The 22519-nt window shown below is 44.9% G+C and overlaps 1 protein-coding gene across 2 annotated transcripts in view; it reads left to right on the forward strand.

Moving 5' to 3' along the window:
* Window positions 1-22519, forward strand: part of pawr (PRKC, apoptosis, WT1, regulator) — a 163236-nt gene that overhangs the window by 91559 nt on the left and 49158 nt on the right. For both annotated transcript variants that reach the window (XM_073058792.1, XM_073058790.1), the window contains exon 3: window positions 5527-5646. In XM_073058792.1, coding sequence (XP_072914893.1) covers window positions 5527-5646 — 120 coding nt within the window. The remainder of the gene's footprint in view (window positions 1-5526; window positions 5647-22519) is intronic.

Raw genomic sequence — 22519 nt, forward strand, 5'->3', positions numbered from 1 at the left:
ATGGCAGAGAAGAAGCAACTGGAAATGCGTAGGAGGAAATGCGATGCTACTAAGCAGACCAATCACAGTTGTTGCGGTCTGCATTGCCACGATGCATGAGTTATTTCTCTGGGGAGGTGCACGTCACCTTACGGCGTAGGGTACGAGGTACCTACGGCGTCAATATGACGCACAAGTATAAATCAGCCTTTACACTTAAAACCTCTGGCACTGTTGCCACATGTGGCCTCCTGGGCTGGTACACCATCTCTAATTGCCCCAAAATGTGTGGCTTGCTGTTCAACTCCAGTGGGTATCCTTTATCCAGAATCGAAATGTCTGATACTAGACGGCAGCCATTTAAGGTGAAAGGGGGAAAGTTCAAAGGAGATGTTTTTGTATGCAGAGTGGTGGGCACTGGCTGGAGGCAGATTCAATAAGGGTGTTCAAGAGGCTCTTCGATAGACACATGGATGTGCAGGAAATGGAATAATATGGACATGATGTTGGCAGAAGGGATTAGTTTAGTTCGACATTGAATATTATTTAGCACAGCATTGTGGGCTGAAGGGCCTGTTCTTGCGCTGTACTGTTCTGCTACTGCTTCAGCCTCTATCACCACTTATACATTCCATCACACCCCTCTGTTCTCCCACTACATGTCCTTGTTATCAGGTGGAGGTGCCTCGGTGATGATGGAGGAAACTCAGCAGGTCAGGCAGTGTTTGTGGAGGGAATCAACAATCAACATTTTAGGCCGAGACCATTCCTCCTGATGAGGTTGACACTAACAGTGAAGTCTATCCTGTTGAAGGGTCTTTGCCCTGGAATGTCGACTGTTTATTCTCATCCATAGATGATGCCTGACCTGCTGAGTTCCTCCAGCATATTGTGGGTTAGCTCTGGATTTCCAGCATCTGCAGAATTTCCTGTGTTTATGATAGTGGGAGTCGATACAATAGAGGCATTTAAGAAGCTCTTAGGCACATAGATGTGCAATGAATGGAGGGATATGGACCATGTGTAGACAGAGGGGATTAGTTTAGGGTTTGGCACAACATCATGAACTCCAAAGGGCCTGTTCCTGTGATGTGCTGTTGTATAATCAAAACTTTTTGAGGAATAGACGTACCTTGTGACACCTTCTGCGTAAATTTTATTGGAACTGGTACCCATTATCTTGCATTTTTTAGCTGACCCTAACACAATGGAATACCCTAAGGCCCTTAACGGGACTGTTGGCAAGCTACAGATTCACAAAATGATTAGCCCACGGAGAGAATTAGAATTATGAAAGCATTCTTTTTTGCTGCAATGTTGTTCAGAATGTTGAGAAATATCTGAAGAATTTGGGTCAGACATTAAGTGGTTGGGTCCCTGTTTTATTTGCTGTTGTTAGGATGGAATTTTTGTAGAGGTTCCGCCTCTTGACCACATTTTTGTGATATTAATGCTCAGGGAATGTGGTAAACCAACTGTTTGGACAGGGTGAACAGTTGAGGAAGGTTGGAGCATTCCATGAGACAGAAGAATAGAATTAGGCCATTTGGCCCATCCAGTCTGCCCCACCATTCCATCGTGGCTGATTTATTATCCCTCTCAACCCCACTCTCCTACCTTCTCCCAGGAGAAGGTTTCTAACCTCCCAGTCCTGTTCAGCTTTTTGATCAACCCAGATCCATTCACCCCACTTGGGCTCCAGATCTGACACGGGCAAGTCCATCCTGAGCAGTAACCATGCCTCTGATGTCGGTTGTTCATCAGTAAGACGAGGGTGACATTCATGGTGAGGTCTACCCTCTGTTGGATGCTGAAAATTCTATGCCACCATTCTATAGAAGAGCACGGTAGGACTTCCTTCTGCTCCCTTGCAATACCGACGCTCCTAAGTTTGGGGCTAAAGAAATTTCAGGAGGCTAAAGAAATTCAGCACGTATCATTTGACGCTCACCAGTTTTATCGATGTGCCATTGAATGCATCCTATCACGGTGCAGCATGGTAACTGTTCTGCCCGCGACCGCAAGAACCTGCAGAGAGTTGTGGACACGGCTCAGCACTTCTTGGAAATGAGCTGCTTTTCCGTGGACTTTACTTTTCACTGTCTCGGAAAAGCAGCCAGCATAATCAAAGACCCAGCCACACCCTCCCATCAGGCAGAAGATGTAAAAACTAGAAAGCACGTGCCACCATGCTCAAGTACAGCTTTTACCCTACTGTGATAAGACTATTGAATGATTCCCTCATACAACAAGTTGGATTATTGACCTTCCAACCCACCTCATTATGATCTTGCATTCCATTACCTGCCTGCACTGTGCTTTCTCCGAATCAGGTTTGTTATCACTGACCAATGTCATGAAATTTGTTGTTTTGCAGCAGGGCAGTGCAATACATTAAAATTACTATAAGTTACAATAAGAAATTATAAAAAATAACTATTGCAAAAAGAGAGCAAAATTGGTGAGGTGGTGTTCATGGGCTGTTCAGAAATCTGATGGTAGAGAGAAGCTGGTCCTAAAATGTTGAGTTTGTATCTTCAGACTCCTGTACCTCCGTCCCGATGGTAGTAATGAGAAGAGGGCATGTCTTTAACTCTGACTGGTTGGTCTGCATTCTGCATTGGTATAATTGTGCAGGCAGTGGGGCCTCGTTGGACCAAAAGGGGCTGCATTTCTAAATAAGTAAACAGTGGAGAGGTTCTGAACTTATCTGAGAGAGTGGTGGAGACAGAATCTCAGTGTTTAAATGTCCTGGAAGAGCTGCTGCATGCATGGCTGTGGAGTGAGAGGTTGGGTAGTGGGATTAGGTTGAGTAGCCTCTTATGCATGTTTGCCCATTATAATGCTACAAAAGCCAGCTGTGTTAACTATATAAAGCATCCTTTTTACCCCCACAGCATATGGAATTGTGGAGGAGTGGAGAATGGAAGAGCGCTGGCATTGTCTGCATTCCTGCACACTGGCCTCGCCCTTCTGGTGCTTAATCTCCGCAGACCAGGAGCGTTTCCTCAGAGGGAGGGGGCTGGGCCTCAGTAGGCACCTGCTTCCAGATACAGATTAGTTTATTGTCATTCAGGGTGCACTTCCTTGCTCCTGTGAAGCTCACAGACTAAACAGTAGACGTAGTGGTGGTGGTAAATACAGTGACAAGCACAGAACAGCAGAATATACAAAGGGTAAAGTAGTCATACAGCTTGGAAACTGGCCCTTCAGCCTAACTGATTGTTGCCACCAAGATTCTCATTTGAGGTAACATGCTGGTATTTATTTATGCACACTTTATTCGATATCCGTACGTTAACTTTATATTAGAGTAAAGCTCTAACTTTATATAACTCTTTATAATTGTTGAATGTCGTGCCAGTGCACCTCAACAAATTCCTAGTACTTGTAAATGTACATGGCGAATAAAATTAATCCTTGACGCTGACTAGAGGAAGTTTTTTTTTACACGGAGTGAGTGCTAGAGGCTGATACATTAGGAATGTGTAAGAGTCTCGTAGATAGGCACAGGGATGTAAGAAAAATGGAAGGTTATGGGCTATGTAGGAGGGAAGGGATAGATTGATTTGGAGTAGGTTAAAAGGTGGCAGAACATTGTTGAGCCGAGGGACCTGGACTGTGCTGTAGTGTTCTACCTTTTCTGTCCACGTACCTGTCCGAGTGCCTGTTAATGTATCTGCCTCAACAGGTTCCTCTGGCAGCTCGTTCCTAATACAGATCACCCTGTGGGTGAAAAAGTTTCCCCTCAGATTTCTATTAAATCTCTCCCCTCTCACCCTATACCTATGCCCACTAGTTCTTGATTCCCCAACGCTGGGAAAAGACCGTGTACTGGAGTCCCTTGTAGCATTTCTTAATGCATTGTAGTGCAACACACAAAATGCTGGAAGAATTCAGCAGGTCAGGCAGTATCTATGGAGGGGAATAAACAGTAAGCATTTTGGGCCAAGATCCTTCAACGGGGCTGGAAAGGAAAGGTGGCAGAAATCAAAATAAGACGAGGGGAAGGGAAGGAGTACAAGTTGACCGGTGAGACCAGTTAAGGGGGAAGATGTTTGGTTGAGGAAGGGGAGGAAGTAAGAAGCTGGGAAGGGATAGGTGGAAGGGGTAAAGGGCTGAAGAAGAAGGGATCTGATGGGGGAGTGCAGTGGTCTGTGGAAGAGAAGGGCACATAGGAAGAAGAGAAAGGGTAAAGAGGGGAGCTGAAATGGGGAATAGATAAACAGAGAAGGGGTAGGTGAGGAGAAATTACTGGAAGTTAGAAAAATTGATGTTCATGCTGTCAGGTTGGAGGCTAAAATAATGCAAAAAGGAAATGTGACAATAACAGAAGATGTAGGATTTAAGGATTCGAGAATGTGGTAGCACCACTGGGAAAGGGTTGTGAAAAAGATAATGGATTCAGCAGTGGGGCAAAGAAGACATTTCCTGAATCCGGTTGACCAGGTCTTCAAACGCTTGTATCTTCTCCAAGAGAGAAAAGAGAATGGTTAGGCTGGCAGGCATCCTCACAACACTGTTAGACTTGAGAATGCAAAGTAAATTTATTATCAAAGTATGTATATGTCACCATATACCAACTTGAGATTTACTTTCTTGCATGCATTCACAATAGAATAAAGAGATACAATGGAATCAATCAAAAAGAAAACATAAAGACAAACAACCAATGTGTAAAAGAAGGCAAACTGTAAAATTAAAAACCTAATAATAAATAAACAATACTGAGATCATGATTTGTAGAGACTGCGAGAGTGAATGCATAGTTTGTGAAATCAGTTTAGTGGTGGTGAGTGAAGTTATCCATGCCGGTTCAGGAGCCGGATGGTTAAAGGATTATAATTGTTCCTGAACCCCGTTCATGATGCAAACCACTGAGAAGATTAAGAGCATGGAAAGGAGTGATGAACAGAGAAAAGTTAATGTAGTAGGGAAATATTGGGACTGATGAGCAAGTACTTGGGCATAGCACTTCCATGGAGGAGAAAGAGTTGTGTGGAGGGACACTTAGAGCAGAGTATACATGGTATAGATAGCAGAAGATATGATCACCAGTGGTGGAGTGGTTAAATTCAGTGAGACAGTGTTATTCCTGTAGGGCTAGAGGAAATTGCAGTGATGGGAGAGGTGGGATTTGTAAAATATAGAGTGCTGAAGCTGGAGCCCAGTTCAGTTGGCTGTGAGTGAGCTCAGTTGGCAATCTGGACTCGTTTGGAGTTGGAAGATGGGCAGCACTTCGCTTAGCCTCCAGTTTATGGAGGGCAGAATGAGGGAGGTTGGTTAGGACCAAGTTTTGCAGCCAAGTTCAGAGTTAGTGGAGACGATGAGGCTTTCAGCAGCTGGAGAACTGAAGTGATGGAGTCAGACAACATCAGGGGAGGTGGGGTTGGAATGGTGGATTCTTAGAAGCTTGTGTTGATGTGACACCAAGTTTCTCAAGGTCAGAAAACATTCATTCATCTCTCCGCATTACTGCTCCCCGTGTTGGGGAACTCTGCTGGGAGAAAGGATCATTCCTAAAGTTCTGTATTGTTGTTCCTTCAGAGCCCTGACGAGGACAATGACCCTTCAGAACAGAAGCTGCACCAGAGAGAGGATGCCACCACTCAGCAGAACACCATCCTGAATGAGTCCATTACATCGGACACAGGCAGCCCGTATCCAGTAAGCTCAATCCCTGCTTTTAACTTTGTGTCTCTCCTCGCTGTTACAATCATATCATTCTGAGCTTTGTGTAAGCGTTTAGCATATTTGCTTTATAGATTTTTAATTTAAGTTTTTGATATGTGCTGGATATTAGCATCTATTTTTATTATCGATTATAGTTGCGAGTGCATAACTTTGTTAGGGTTCTTGGTTATTTAACAATAAGGAAGCGAGAAGTCTGTAGAGTTCAAGCTTATATTTAATTGTCATTCAGTCAATCATATGTAGACAGCGAAATGGAACATTGTTCATCTGGGGCAAGGTGTAAAATGCAGTGCACACAGCGTATCCGGTCACAAAATAATATCAGCACAAGTTCCTGAGTGGCCTGGCCTAAGGATTGATGGTGCACGGGATGTTGTCCTGGAGCCACGTTTCCGTAAGAACGGTCACGCAGCAGTTCCTCATCTCGCGCCAGGTCAGACACAGACAAAGGCAATCCAGTTTGTCATCTAGGGAGCGAACACTGGAGAGCAGCTGGCCTGCAGGGGCCAGTCCTCAATACAGTACAGATTTCAGCACGACCACCATGCCTCTGTTCTCTCCCACACCACCTCCTGTGCTTTCTTTCTTGGGTGGCTGCAACAGATGACAACCCAAGGTCGTGGTTCCTCTGCTGTCAGTCTCACCAATGAACTAATGAACCGGACATACAGTATTGCCAATGTCCAACTGGGTCTTGCAATTGCAAGAAAGACATTTACAAGAACATTAAGGACTTGGGCAAATTTCAAGAATGGGCAAAGAAGTGGCAAATGGAATTGAGTGTAGGAAAATGCACATTGGTAGAGGGAATAAAGGCATAGACTACTTTTTAAATGGGGAGCGGATCCAGAAATCAGAAGTGTAAAGGTACTGGCGGTCCTTGTGTAGGATTCCTTAAAGGTTAACCTGCTGGTTGAAATGGAAGTAGAATACAAAAGCAAGAATGTAATGCTGAAGCTTTATAAGACATTGGTCAGACTGAACTTGGCTATTGTGACTAATTTCAGGATGTGCTGGCATTGCTGAGGGTCCAGAGGAGTTCACGAGAATGATCCTAGGAATGAAAGGGTTAACACATGAAGAGTGTTTGATAGTTCTGGACCTGTACTTGCTGGAGTTTGGAAGAATGAGGGGGGATCTCATTGAAACCTATCGAATATTGAAAGCCTATATAGAGTGGATGTGGAGTGAATATTATCTTTGTGGTGTGCGTAGGAGCTTGCTGTGGGTAATCTGATTGCTTCAGTTTTCTGTACATTGTAAAATAATTTGTGACCGTGGTGTGTTTTGGTTTGTCCTGCAGTGGTGAGACAGATCAAGTTTTACTGAAGGAGTCTGTCTCCGTTCCTCAGTACAGACACGTGTAAGTGGTATTGGCTGCTTCTTGCAAAATCCAATTCAGTGGAGCCAATGTAGGAATCAGACTGTGACAAAGGTCACTGGGAGAATGTTTAACCCAAATGTTTTTCTCAGTCTTTGCAGTCCTGGAGTACAAACTGGATCAAAGTTCAAAGTAAATTCATTTTTGAAGTATGTATATAGAGTCATAGGAAAGTACAGCACAGGATTGTGTCCTTTGGCCCATCCAGTTGGCTTAGCCATTTACATTGCCTGCTCCCATCAATCTGCAGTATAAGTTTCGGTACCATAGCCCTCTGTAGCCCTACCATCCATGGATCTATCCAAACTTTTTTAAAATGTTGAAATCGAGCTTGCGTGCACACTTGCGCTGGCGGTCATTCCACCCTCTAGTGACCCTCTGAGTGAAGAAGTTTCCCCTCATATTCCCCTTAAACTTTTTACCTTTTACCCTTAAACCATGACATCTAGTTGTAATTCCACCCAACCTCAGTGGAAAAAGCCTGCTTCCATTTACCCTTTCTATACCTCTCATAATTTTGTATACCCTTATTAAACCTCCTCTCAGTTTTCTACTTTCCAAGGAATAAAGTCCTAATGTATTCAATCCTCCAGACCTGGTAACATCGTTGAAAATTTTCTCTGTACTGTTTCAAACTTATTTACATCTTTTCTGTAGATAGTTGACCTTAACTGCACACAATACTCCATATTAGGCCTCACCAATGTCTTACACAACTTCAATGTAACATTCCATCTTCTGCACTCAATACTTTGGTTTATGAAGGCCAATGTGCCCAAAACTTTCTTTCCTATCTACCTGTGATGCTATTTTCAATGAATTATGTACCTGTATTCCTAGATCCCTTTATTCTACCAGACTCGTCAGTGCCCTACCATCCACTGTGTAAGGCCTACCTTGGTTGGTCCTACCAAAGTGCAACACCTCAGCACTTATTGGCATTAAATTCCATCTGTCATTTTCCAGCTGGTCCAGACCCTGTTGCAAGCCTGGATGGTCTTCCTCGCTGTCCACTACACTCCCGATCTAGGTATCATCCGCAAATTTGCAGATCTAATTAACCACATTATCATCCAGATCATGAATACAGATGACAAACATTGATGGACCCAGCACTGATCCTTGTAGCACTCCATTGTCACAGGCCTCCAGTTAGAGAGGCAGCCATCATCTATCACTCTCTGGCTTCTCCCACAAAGCCATTGTGGAATCCAGTTTACTACCTCATCTTGCATTCCAAACAATTGGACCTTCTTGACCAACCTCCCATGTGGGACCTTTCAAATGCCTTGCTAAAATCCATGTAGACAACATCCACTGCCTTGCCTTCATCATCTTTCCTGGTAACTTCCTCATAAAGCTATAAGATTGGTTAGACACAACCTACCATGCACAAGGCCACACTGTCTATCCCTAATCAGTCCACATCTATCCAAATACTAATATATCTGGACCCTTAGAATACCTGACGATAACTTTCACACTAGCCAGGGTCACTGGCCTATAATTTCCTGGTTTATTTTTAGAGCCTTTCTTAAACAGCGGAACACCAATGGTTATCCTCCGATCCTCTAGCATCTCACATGTCGCTAAGGTTGATTTAAATATCTCTCCAGAGCCCCTGCAATTTCTGCATTTGTCAGGCTCTGGGGATTTATCCACCCTAATTTGCCCCAAGACAGCAAACTCCTCCTCTTCTGTAACACACACAAAATGCTTGAGGAACTCAGCAGGCCAGGCAGCAGCTATGGAAAAGAGTATTGTTGATATTTCGGTCCGAGACCCTTCAATCTGGATTGGAGAAAAAAAGATGAGGGGTCAGAGTTAGAAGGTGATGGGGGGTTGTAAGGAAGAAACTCAAGATCATAAGTGAAACCAGGAGGGGGTGGGAGGAGAGTTGGTGCTTGGTAGTCTCCTAATCTACATTGAGTCTCACTGATATGCAGGAGGCCATACTGATACAGTAGATGGCTCCAACAGACTCAGAAGTGAAGTGTTGTCTCACCTGGAAGGACTGTTTGGGGCCCTGAATGAGGGAGGAGGTGTAGGGGCAGGTGTAGCACTTGTTCCACTTGCAAGGATAAGTGCCAGGAGGGAGATCAGTGGGGAGGGACGAATGGACAAGAGAGTCGCATAGGGAGTGATCCCTGTGGAAAGCAGAAAGTAGTGGGGTGGGAAAGATGTTCTTGGTGGTGTGTTCCCGTTGGAGATGGCGGAAGTTACGAAGAATTATCTGCTGGACGCGGTGGTTGTTGGGGTGGTAGGTGAGGCCAAGAGGAACCCTATCCCTGGTAGGGTGGTGGGAGGATGGGGTGAAGGCAGAGTCCAATGTGCACAGGTGGAGCTTAAATTTTCCAAAAGCCTTTGCATCTGATGGTATGCACTGCGCCAACTTGTATTCACTGACAGAATTTCCCCTCTTGGGCTCCATTGGATTGTGCATTCCTGCTGGATCGAATTCTACAGCCAGTTCTCCTGAGCTTCTCTGTCCATCTCCCGCCAGAAAAGACCTCGACCTACCTGTGTCCGTCACAAAAACCTCTCCCCCAGTATTCTCTAGAACCTTCTCCCAGTTCCCCCCTCCTGACACAACATTCCCTTATCTTTAACAGTAACCCAAACACTGCCAGCAGAGCACACTGCTTCTACAGAAAACTACATGAAATACCCTACAACATCAGCAGTAAAATCTTTACCAGGGTGTTACATTCTCCCCTCCCCCACCAAAAAATAGGCATATCCTCATGACTTTGAAACTTATCAACTCCTCATTAGTAACATAGTTTTCAAAGGAATTTTGTCATGCCAGGACCTCCAATCCATTTGTAAATGGTAGTGACATATCTCACTAGGGAGATGAGCACAGCACACTGTTCCCCCAATGTGACATTGCCTAGCCTTTCCAGGGTTTTCTTGACTCCTTGAGACCTCCTTACCCCATCATCTACTTCTTCAGTGTCAGACACTCATTGAGATTTTCCTGTGTACATGGAGAGGCCTCCCCCCGTCCATTACTCGTGCCTTCTGGCAACTCAGGTCCCCTGTCACCTGACTGAGCTCAGCTTCATGCCCAGTTTCCTTTCATTGTCTAGCCACAAGCCTGCCTGTTCTCTGCTAGTTCCCCCCCCCCCCCCCACTACATTTGCATCAGTGTGGTGAGGTTTGGGAATCTCTTCATCAATTGTTGGGGAGTTTGCATAAAGTAACATATACCACATCCCTATTTCCTCATCATTCAGTGGATAGGTCACCTTCAAAACACTCCACTGTCTTGTTGTTCTCCTATGCTGCTGCAGTGTCTTCCTACTAGGTGCAGGGTACATATCAGGTTTGGGGTCAACACCTACCTCCTGTCCAAGAGGTAAAAGGTAGTTCTGATGGAGAATTTTGTCAGGTCCATTCCTGTCTTCTGGCTTCACCTGGAAACTGGCACATTTAGCATCTGGATCTCCACCATCTGAGGCTTGGCCACCCAGCAGTCAGACAACTTCTGCTTCCCTGGTCGCCCTAAATTCCTTGTGAGAACTCTGTCTCCAGGCATCATTTGGGAGAACCTAATCGTTTGATCATATCTCCTCTTAGTTCTTTGATTCTGCTTAGTAGCAGAGACCTCTGCTAGTTCATAAGCTCTTTACAATTCTGTCCTCATGCCAAACACATACTTTAAATGGATCTTCTGTAGCAAGTCTTCCCCACCAGTCCCAAAACAGAGGTCCACAGTCAATCTTGCTTCGCGCTCAAACATCAAATAACATGGCGATTATCCGGTAGCTTCATTTTGTGTACAGTTGTAGCAATGAGCCAGATGCCCAATATGCTGACTGCATTTGTTCTTGCTGTGATCCCAGGTTCCAAGCATGTCTGGCAGTGTCCCGTTGAGCCTCTCGGGCTGTGAATCACCCTGAGGGTGATAAAGTATAATCCTCCTCGACTCCAATCATTCTCAGTAACTCATGTATGAGCCTACTCCCAAAATCCCTTCCGGATCGCTGTGTATCTGTCTGGGAAGGCCATAATGAACAAAATGCTTTTCCCATAACACTTAGGCCACAGTGGACTGCCTCTGATCCTTTGTAGGGAAGGCTTGAGCATATTTGGTGTAGTGATCATTAATAACCAAGATATTTGCTGTGTAACACTCACTTCGCCTAGTGGCTTATTATAGGGGGTGATAACTCCCTGCCCGGCCAAACTGAAGAAATCTCGTTTGGATGGATGTTGCGCGATGTGTCCCCTGTTCCAAATCAGTACCCCGATATAACAAACAGTACACAATATGCGATTAAACGATTAAGCTTTATAACTCTTACTTTGACTATATGGTTAGTAGAGAAACAAAATATAAAAGAAAAAGGGCCCAAATCTTATTAAACAGTCTGTGCACAAAGTTGGAGCTGACTCATAGGCCGATGGGTCCCCATTGAGCTCCTCTGATTTTCGCTGCCTTTTGGATCATTGCTCCAGCGGTTTACCAGATCTCTTCATTCACACCTCCCTCCTCCCCCCCCCTCTCTCTCTCTCTCTCTCTCGCCCCCCCTCTCTCGCCCCCCTCCCCCCCCCCGCAAAGCCCACAAAAACAACTCCTTCTACAATGACAAGACAGGGTAACAAAATCCTGATTGGCTAACATGCATCCACAGTCCTGTTAGCTCCAGCCATAACCCAAACATTACTGCTACAGAGAAACCATTACAGCTGTGTTTCTGGAATCAGGCTCTTTGCAGAGCATACAAACTAGATCAAGTGGCCCACATTCTGCAAATGAGATAAAGGAGCGGCCCATAGGCAGTGTCTTTCTCCAAATACTTTGAATGCACGACTTACAGTACTCTTCGAGCTCTGGCTTCATTCAGGGCCAGTAGAACCGATCTTGGACCAATCCATAGATTTTGTCAAACCCTAAATGACCTGAATCTTCATGAAGTGACTTCAACACAATCCTCCGATGCTTCTCAGGCAAAACCAGCTGGGAATGGCAAGGTCTGTCTGGAGGAGACATGACCCAGTATAGTACCTGGTTCTTCAACTCCAGTTTGTTCCATTCTCTCAACAGTAGAGGTATGGCAGGGTGTTTGGTCTTTTCAGCATGAGCCGTATCCCCTTCCACAGCAGTTGACCATACGGTACCGATACAAGGGTCATCTCACTGAGCGGCAGCCACTTCCCTAGAACACACACAGGCAACTGCTTTGTATTCAGAGTGGGTCAGGTTGCAGTAAGCCCTCACCTTGCCTCTGATGTCCTTGTGGCAGAAAACTGGCACATTGCTTTAACTCCAGCTGCAGGAACACTCTCCCACTCTCTGTCCACTTCCAGTGCTTCATTTGCATGTCAGGACAATACATCCGCATCAATGTTCCGACTCCCCTGCTGGTACCTTCGGCTGAAATCATAGGCAGACATCGCCGTCATGGCCTGTGGCATCCAATTTCACCAAGGTCAGGATATAAGGCAATGGAGTCCATTCTCACCTCGAATTTGGCACCATATAGCTAATCACTTGTTATCCACCAGAGGCCATTTCAGTGCTAGAAACTCCAACTTGTGTGTGGGTAGTTTCACTCAATGGGTGACAGACTCCGGCTGACAAAGCACCAGGTCCTAGGATAGGCCTGCACTTCCTCAAAAAGAGCTCTGAACACCGAGTGAACGGACAAGGTTTTCAGAAAGCTCTCTCCAATTCTCTCCTTTCAGGCTCCCAGTAGCTGCCTCACAATAGGAGTATTTGTTCCAACAAGAATTGAAGCTTTGCTCTTCTTGACTGGGTCCAGACAAACCAACACTAATGTATCAAGGACCTCAGCTACTCCCACATCTGCCTCTCCAGCTTCACGACAAGTAATCATCATATGGGTAGTCATCAGTGCTGAGACCCCAGAGCTCTAGCACACAGAGTGGCATCAATGGTAAAAGCGTCAAATCCCAGTTGTTGATCTGTGCAGCAGAGTAAGCTGAGAACCTGTGTCGGGTATGGCTCTAGCATGAATACCATGGATCAGTAGAGATACACTGGAGCTTGGCCCCACTAAGCCTTCAGGAATAGCGTTTTGCACTTTAGTGTTTTCCTTGATACATTGATTGGAATGTGTTCCCCTGAGATGCCAGGCTATTCCCTCACTGGGTCACTCCGAGATTTCCTGATTTCCCTTTCTGTTTAAGTAACCATTGGTTCACTTTCTGAAACTTTTCCCATCTTTCACACTCCTATCTGAAATGTCCCACCTCACCACAGTTGCGACAGACAATACTGCTCACTGCCCTTTGCAAGGGACCCTGTTCAATAGCAGCCCTCTGTTTAGTGTGTCCCATCAGGGGTCTGGCTCCCTTTTGACTTTGTCATGCTTGGTGACAACACCTACTGATAACAGCCGAGACATCTCAGCTCAAAAATCTTTCACAAATGCCTGTAAAACCCCTGCCTGTGGGTCATCAGGGGTCATTTCAGCAATGGAAGCTACTACTGACGGAGGCCTCCCACTCCTCCATCGCATTTTCCTCCTCTCTTCTCTGATCAGCTCAACAAATGAGGGAAGGGGCGTGTCTTGTGAGACATTTGGAGGCTGAAAGCAATCACATCACGTTACTGTGCACCCTTTGCCACTTGGTCCATCCTTAATTGATTCACCTCAGCCAGTTGGTGCAAGCAAAGCAACTGTCTCTCTATCCGAAAAATGCAGGCTGAAAGATTCTCCCCTTTCTCCTGGAACATGCACTTAAACCCCATCATAAACTCCACTGGGCTGCCTGCCATGCCAAAAACGCTTTCTAGCACTTGAAGCCCACAGAAGTAGCAAAGGGATTCAAGGACTCTGCCTTCAAGGACCTCACCACTTCAGCAGTCAGACCTGTTAAAGTCTCTACCAGTTGCTGTCTTTTCACATAATCAGAGCACTGTCACTCATCCATTATCTGAGATGTCTGCTCCGCCCAAGTCTTATATTCCCTCTCCCTCATAGGGGGTGGAATTCACTCACAAGAACACCCTCAGCCGACAATAACTCTCCACCCGTGCACTTTGCCATTTATCTGCCAGGGACTTAAAGGCCAATACCAACTCAGAACTTTCACCCCTCGCTGGAGGACTCATTAGATCTTCCACATAGGATCACTCCTTCCCCTCACTCTGCAGAAATGAAAGCAGCTTGTCTTTAAAGTCTCTGCCCTCAGCTACAGGAAACTCGGCTTCCAATTTGGCATCCTTGCTTATACTCCTCTGCTCTGAAAGTATGGACGGCCCATGGTCCTGCCTTTTCCGGGACCCCAATGGTAACTGGCTGATCGACTCCTGTCGTGTCATTACTAGTCTGAACTAAAAACACAACTGTGTCCACCATTCAGTCAAATTGCCACTCTATGATCGTATCTCCCCCTAATACTTCAACTCTACTTACAACCCTGATCAACAATTCATCTGGGCTGCGGACATCCGCCCTGCTCAGAGAACGAGCATTAGTTTTCAATCACACTAACACTAAATCCCTGTGGTGTCCATAACCACCTATCTCAATCACTTTACCAAACAATAATTAAACACAGGCTTAAACACAAACTACTTAATCAATTTTTCGAGTAATCACGCATTATTCAATGAATTCAACCGGGACGACAGCTGCTTTGAAGCCCCTTTTTACCAGACGTGTCTAGAAATGCGGCTCGTTAGGCAGTCGCTAACAGCCTCAAGACTCCATGGCGAGAAGACCACCTTTCTCAGATCCCTTTCGTTTAGGGTGTATACAACTTTGGTTCTGCCAAACCCATGAGGTTAGGATGTCTCACCCACCCAAACCCCGGATTGTGTGAATGCTGTATGACTTACTGCCCCGTCCAATTGCCCATTGACAAGAAATAACAGATCATACACCACATACAATTATAAAGAAAGTATACTTATGAAAGTAAACTTAACCAAAGAGTTATTAAAGAAAAGAATAAAAAAGGGCTCATTACAATTAAACAGTCAAATGTGCAAATCTTCCAAAAACCGGACTGTATCCAATACACTCACTGTGCTAGCTCGTATTCACTGACCCCCTGTAGAATTCCCCCTCTGGTGCTTCATCGGATCATGCATTTCCACCAGATGAAATCCTACAGCCGGTTCTCTTGAGCTTCTATCTCTATCTCCCGCCAAAAAAGACCTCACCCACCTCAGAGTTCATTACTAAAACCTCTCCCCCAGCGTTCTCTAGCACCCTCTCCCAGTCTCACCTTCCTGATTGGATGACACAACATTCCTAAGCATCTTTAACAGTAACCCAAACACTGCCAGAAGAACACACTACTTCTCCAGAAAAAACATTATGTGAAATACCCTACAACATTAGCAGTAAAGTCTTTACCAGGGCATTACTGGTTCTTGATTAGTAAGGATGGCAAAGGTTGTGGGAAGAAGGCAGGAGAATGGAGTTCCAAGGGATAATAAATCAACCATGATGGAATGGCGGAGCTGACTTGATGGGCTGAATGGTCTAATTCTGCTCTGTATGTTATGGTTTTCATCTTAGAGGCTATTATTGTGGCTTGTTGTTGGGATGCTGGGAGGTGAGAACAGGGTTAAAAGAAATCACCCAGGTTGTGTCTGGAATGCAAGGAATTGCTGTTGTACACGTGTTCTGGTTAGTAAATTAATCTGAGGGCAATCCGAATGCCCAACCTCCTTGGGAGATTTCTTCCCGAGCACGGACCAGCAGTGAGGTACTTGGATCAAGTTCACTGAATGACACAGCAGAAATGAACATGAGTCCAAGTCTCAAGAGTGGCTTCAACAAAAGAACTTTTCCCATCATAATCCAAAACTGTACAGCCTAGGACCCATCCTCACTGATCTGTTTTCCCCTTTCTCTCTACCTATTCACCTACATTGGTACCTGATTGACAATGAATTCTATTTTACATCAAAGTGATAAGAAGGTTCCTTCATTAGTCGGGGATTGAGTTCCAGAGACGCGAGGTAATGCTGCAGCTCTAGAAAACCCTTGGAGTATAGTGTTCAGTTCTAGTCATCTCGTTAAATGAAGGATAGGGAAGCCTCAGAGAGGGTGCAGAGGAAATTTACCAAGATTCTGCCTGGATGAGAGAGGAGAGGTTGAGTGAGGTCAGGCTTTTCTCTTAGGAGTGAAGAAGGATGACAGATGACTTCATGGAGGTGTACAAGATGAGAAGAAAGGTAGATCGAGTGGATAGCCAGAGACTTCCCAAGGGTGGAAATGGCTAATAAAAAGGAGCATAACTTTAAAATGGTTAGTGGAAGGTATGGAGTGGGGTTGTTAGGTAAGTTTCCTACACAGAGTAGTGGGTACATGGAGTGCCTACAAGGCAGTGGTAGAGGCAGATATGTTTGGAATACTTAAGAAACTTGAAGATGGACACATGGGTGATTGAAGAATAGTGGGCTGTGTGGGTGCTAAGGGTTAGTCTGATCTTAGCGTACGCAATAACGTTGGCACAACATTGTGGGCCGAAGGGCCTGTACCGTGCTGTAGTGTTCTATGTTTCATGTTCATCTACAATCTTCACCCTGCAAAAACTCTGCTATTTCCTTTTTTTGTTCTCTAATTCCTTTGCCCCATCATTGCTGAAAATGCTTTCATCGCCCTCGACAGCACGGAAGTGAGCCCTTTGGCCCAACCTGTCCCAGATGGCATTCAAAGATAGTCCCATTAGCTTGCGTTTGGCCCATATCCCTCCAAATCTTTCCTGGGACTGTATTTGCTGTATTATGTAGTTTTGGTGACCCTTTGTGGGGAAAAATCGTCAAGCCAGAGAGGTTGCAGAAGAGATTTATGAGGGCATTCCTTGGATTAGAGGCCCTAAGTTTTAGGGAGAGGTTGGCCAGGCTGTGTTTTTATTCCCTGGAGTGCAAGAGAATGAGAGGTGACCTCATAAAAGTTCATAGAACCATAATGGGTATGGATGAGGTAGGCAGTCATAGCCCTTTCCACCAGGTTGGGGAATCCAAAACTAAAGGGCCCCAGATACAAGATAATAGGGGAGAGATCTCAAAGAGACCTCAGAGGGCGGTGAATACCTGGAATGAACTGCTGGAGGTAGCGGTTGAGGTGGGTATAACTGAAACGTTTAAGAGGTATTAAGGTAGGTACCTAGAAGGGAAGGACTTGTAGGGTAATGAGCCAAGTATGGGCAGCTGGGACTCACTGGCAGGATGTTGTGGTTGGCATGGGCCAGTTGGGCCAAAGGGCCTATTTTCATGCTGTGTGTCTCTGTCCAAGTACTTGACCAATTGCCAGAGCTCTGGAACCCCTTACCTGAGCCCTCGTATCTGTCAAGGATGTTGGTGTCAGTGGCAATGCCAGCATTTATTGCCCATTCCTGAACTGAGGAGGCACTGAACTAATTGCCGCTGAACTGAGGGGGTGGGGGGGGGGAGCTTTGCCATTATTATAACACTTTACAGTGTGACAGTGATTGGTGTTCAATCCCCATCCTGTTTCCTCCAGGTGCTCTGGTTTCCTCCCACCTTTCAAAGACCTTCAGGTTAGGGTTATTGGGTTATGGGCACGCTGTGTTGGTAGCAGAAACTCGTCAACACTTCCGACTGCCTTCAGTAAATCCTCAGACTGTGCTGGTGATTGATGCAAACAACATTTCATGATAAAGGTTTGATGTATATATGACAAATAAATCTAGTCTGATCAGTTTACTCAGCTACACTGGTGGGCTTGCCGTTCCGTATAACCAGACCAGGTAAAAATTTTGGATTATCCTTCCTGAAGCATAATTCCAAAATAATCCAGTAGTTTCATTATTGTCCAGTGTTTAATCCATTACAGTCTATACTTCCCACTGCTTTGGTAAAACAGCCTGCAAAATCAAAGAACTCCCGATTTCTCACTGATTGGGGGGGGAGGGGTGCATCTTTTTCAGCAGGCTGCAATCAGTGTGAGGTCATTCACTGGTGATGCAGCACAAAGTTTGAAAAGAGCTCGGGTGCTTTTCAGTACAGGGCCAATAATAAGAAAGAAGCTGTAAGCAGAGTGGCCATTGTGTGAGTGGGCAGTGTTAGAGTGGTCCGCCATTGGCACAACAGACTTAGGTGAGAACAAGCTTGAGCAAGTACAGGCAGTGGTTCTGAGTAAGTTTCTATAAAGTTTTTGTTCTGTTATTACATAGCTAGCCTGCCAAGAATGCATCCGGAGGTACTGGTATGTTCTTTGTGTGAGATGTGGGGAATTTAGGAGACCTCCAGCCTCCGTGATAACTACATCTGCACAAAGTGTATTGACCTGCAGCTCCTTAGAGACCACGTTAAGGAACTGGAGCTGCACCTCGATGATATTCGGCTCATATGGGAAAATGAGGAGCTGATAGATAGGAGCTACAGGAAGGTAGTCACCCCTAAGTTGGCACAACAGGCTTAGGTACCTGGGTGACTTTCAGGAGAGGGAAAGTCAATAGGTAGCCAGCACAGAGTACCCTCCCACCCTGGTCATTTCCTTCAGAATTAAGTATACAGCCTAAAATACTGGAGGGCAAACTACCAGTGGGGCTGTAGCAACTGGGTCTCTCGTACTGAATCTGGCTCTGTGGCTCAGAAGAGAAGTGGGAAGAAGAGGAGTGAAATCGGAATTCCATAATCAGAGAAGCGGGAAGCAGATTCTGTGGACGTGAAAGAGATGCCCAATGTTCAGAGTAAATTTTATTATCAAAGAACGTATATGTCGCCATATTCAACCCTGAGGTTCATTTTCTCGTGGAAGTACTTAATAAATCTATAGAATGATAACCATAACAGAATCAATGAAAGGCCACCCACCTAGAATGTTCAACCAGAATGCAGAAGACAACAAACAGTACAAATATAAAAATAAGAAATAAAGTAATAAACAAGCAAAGTATTGAGAATATGAGATGAAGAGTCCTTAAAAGTGATTCCTTAGGTTGTGGGAACATTTGAATGATGGGGCAAGTGAAGTTGAGTGTAGTTATCCTCATTGGTTCAAGATCCTGATGGTTGAGGGGTAATAATTGTCTCTGAACCTGCTGGTGTGAGTCCTGAGGTTCCTGTACCTTTTTCCTGATGGCAGCAGCGAGAAGAGAGCACGTCTTGGGTGGGGGTCCCTATGATAGATAGTGCTTTCATGCGACAGTGTTTCATGTAGGTGTGCTCAGTGTTTGGGAGGGATTTACCTGTGATGGTCTGGGCCGTACCCACTACTTTCTGTAGGATCTTCCATACCAGGCTGTGATGCAGCCAGTCAATATACTCTCCACTACTCATCTATAGAACTTTGTCAAAGTTTTAGAAGTCATGCTGAATCTCCACAAACTCGTAAGTCGAGGCACTGCCATGCTTTCTTCGTAATTGCACTCGTGCTGGGACCTGGAAAGGTCCTCTGAAATAATATCACCTACAAATTTAAAGTTGCTAACCCTCTCCGCCTCTGATCCTCCAATGAGGACTGGCTCATTGTCCTCTGGTTTCCTTCTGAAGTATACCCAGATGGTATGTGGCCTCCCAGGTGCCAGGGTCGGGGTTGTCTTGGATTGAGTCCACAGCATTCTAAAGGTGAACAGCTGGAAGTCGTGGTACATATTGATACCAATGACATAGGTAGGAAAAGGGAGGAGCCCCTGAAGAGAGAATAAGGGAGCTATGCAGAAAGCTAAAAAGCAAAACATCTAGGGTAGTAACCTTTGGATTGTTGCCGGTGGTATACACCAGTGAGGGGAAGAATAGGATGGTTTGGCAGATGAATGCATGGCTAAGGAATTAGTGCAGGAGACAGGGTTTAAGATTACTGCATGATTGAGATATCTTCTGGGGAAGATATGACCTGTACAAAAAGGATGAATTACACCTGAATCCGAGGACGACTAGTGTCCTTATGGGCAGGTTTGCTAGAGCTGTTGGGAGGCAGGGGGGTGGGACCAGAGTGATGGTGCTGAGGATGGGGCAGTTGGTATACAACTAGATGCAGCATGTAATGATGTTGTCATGAGGGACAGGCAGATGATAGGGCAAAATTACAGTCAGTCAGGAGAGTTAAAGTGTAAAGGGGGCCAAAATCGAAAAGGGTGATGCATACAGGACGGAAGGTGTTATATTTGAATGCACACAGTACAGTATACAGAATAAGGTAGATGAACTTGCAGCGCAGTTTGAATTTGTCAGGTACGATGTTGTGGCCATCACTGAGCCTTGGTAGCTTACTATGCAATGATACACATTGTATCGAGAGGACAGGGAGGTCAGCGGGGGGGGGGGGGGGTGCAGTGGCTCTGTTGGTAAAACAAAATTAAATCAAACCCTTGGAATGAAATGACTTAAGATTGAAAGATGTGGAATCCTTGTGGGTAGAATTAAGAAACTGCAGGGGTAAAAAGACCCTGATGGGATTTATGTACTGGCCTCAGAAAGGTAGCCAAGATATGGGCTACAAATTACAATAGGAGATAGAAAAGGCGTGTAAAAGGGGTAATGGTGTGATAATCATGGCTGTGGGGGTGGTACTTCAATATGCAGGTAGATTAGGAAAATCAGGTTGGCGCTGTATCCCAAGAGAGGGTATTTGTAGAATGCCTACGAGATGGCTTTTTAGAGCAGCTTGTGGTTGAGCTCACTAGAGGATGGGTGTTATTGAATGACCCAGATTTGATTAGGGAACTTAAGGCAAAGGAACTCTTAGGAGACAGTGGTCATAATATAATAGAATTCACTCTTCAGTTTGAGAGGGAGTGGCAGAAGTAAAATCGATCAGTGTTACAGTGGAGTAAATGGAATTACAAAAGTCCTAGATAGAGTGGATATGGGGAGTCTAGGACCTGAGGGCACAGGCTCAGAATTGAGGGATGTCCATTTTGAACAGAGATGAGTAAAAATTTCTTTAGCTAGAGGGTGGTGAATCTGTGGAATTGGTTGCCACAAATGGCTGTGCTGGCCAAGTCATTGGGTATATTTAACGTGGTGGTTGATAGGTTCTTGATGAATCACAGTGTCAAAGTTTGTGGGAAGAAGGCAGGAGAATGGGTTTGCAAGGTATCATGTTTCAGCTGTGACGGAGCAGATTCGATAAAATGAATGGCCTAATTCTGTTCCTGTGTCTTATGGTCTGACTTCATTCCCATGCCCCACCCACCCACCTTCCTCATCACCTGGTCTCAGCCGTCACCTGCCAGCTTTCACTCTTTCCCCTTCCCCACCTTCTTACTCTGGCTTCTTTCACCTTCCTTTCCAATCCTGTTGAAGGGTCTCGGCCCAAAATGTCAACTGTTTATTCCCCTGTGTATTGCTGCCTGACCTGCTGAGTTCCTACAACGTTTTGTGTGTGTTACTCTGGATTTCCAGCATCTCTTGTGTTTAATCATGCACCCCAGATATTGTCTCTTCTCTCCACTCCCATTGGGCTCATTGCGTTAGGCACAAGGACAGTTTCCATCAGACTCCTGAACAGACCTCTTGAATGATAAGATGGACTCTTCACTTCACTATCTACCTCGTTATGATCTTGCACTTTATTGTTTACCTGCAATGCACTTTATCGGTAGCTGTTATACTTTATTATGCATTGAAAATAATGTTTTACCTTGTACTACCTCAATGCACTGTGTGTGTAATGATCTGTTATATATGAACAGTGTGCAAGGCAAGCTTTTCACTGTATCTTGGTATATGTGACAATAATTACAGCCAATAAGAATAATAGTTGTCATTGAGAAGAACTTTTCCTGATTTAGTTAGTTTTGTTTAACTTGAATTCCCAGTGGCGGGTTTGATAATTGTGTCTGCGGATCGGTACACCAGAAGCCTGGCTACCAATCAACCACCGTGTGACCAGCCCTGTTATGACCTTTCCTCTAACCTCTGATACCAAGAGTTTTGTCATTTGCTCCATTATCTGCATTTGAGGCTTGGCGTCAAATTTGGTTTGACATTGTTGCACTGATCCGTGCTGGAATGTTGGGTTGCGTTAAAGGTGCCACGAAAATGAAGTCTACTTTGTTTAAAATAGCTGACCCCATGCCTGAGCTAATCAGCACACCAATAAAAATAGCAATAATTAGATGTTGTTTCTCTCCATTAATCTGTCAGAACTCTTAACAGGTGGTGCGAATTGGCAGCATGAAAAAGCCTCAAAAAGCAACCCAGGGCACACTATTTTAATGCTGTTCTTTAATCTCTCTGTCTGCTGTATCGTATTTGCATTTTTATAAAAGCCAGAAATGCTCTAAATAATGGGATACCTTTTCCCTGAAGTGATAGTTTGGTACAAATAGACCAAGCATAAATTCCCTCTCACTCCTCCTGCAGTTAAACCTTGGAAATATCAGCACAGAGAAAGACTTTCACAAATAATGATTTTAACCCATGAAACATGACAGCCCAGCTTTTGTTTTGTTTTTCTTTGTTTTTTTAAGTTTAGGGGGACCTGTTTTTTTGTATAAAATTTTTTGAATCTTTTTCATGTTCAGTTATTAAGAGATTGGGAGGCTTAGATTACTCGGAGT

The sequence above is a fragment of the Hemitrygon akajei genome, chromosome 10, assembly GCF_048418815.1.
Source record: "Hemitrygon akajei chromosome 10, sHemAka1.3, whole genome shotgun sequence".
Taxonomy (NCBI): domain Eukaryota; kingdom Metazoa; phylum Chordata; class Chondrichthyes; order Myliobatiformes; family Dasyatidae; genus Hemitrygon; species Hemitrygon akajei.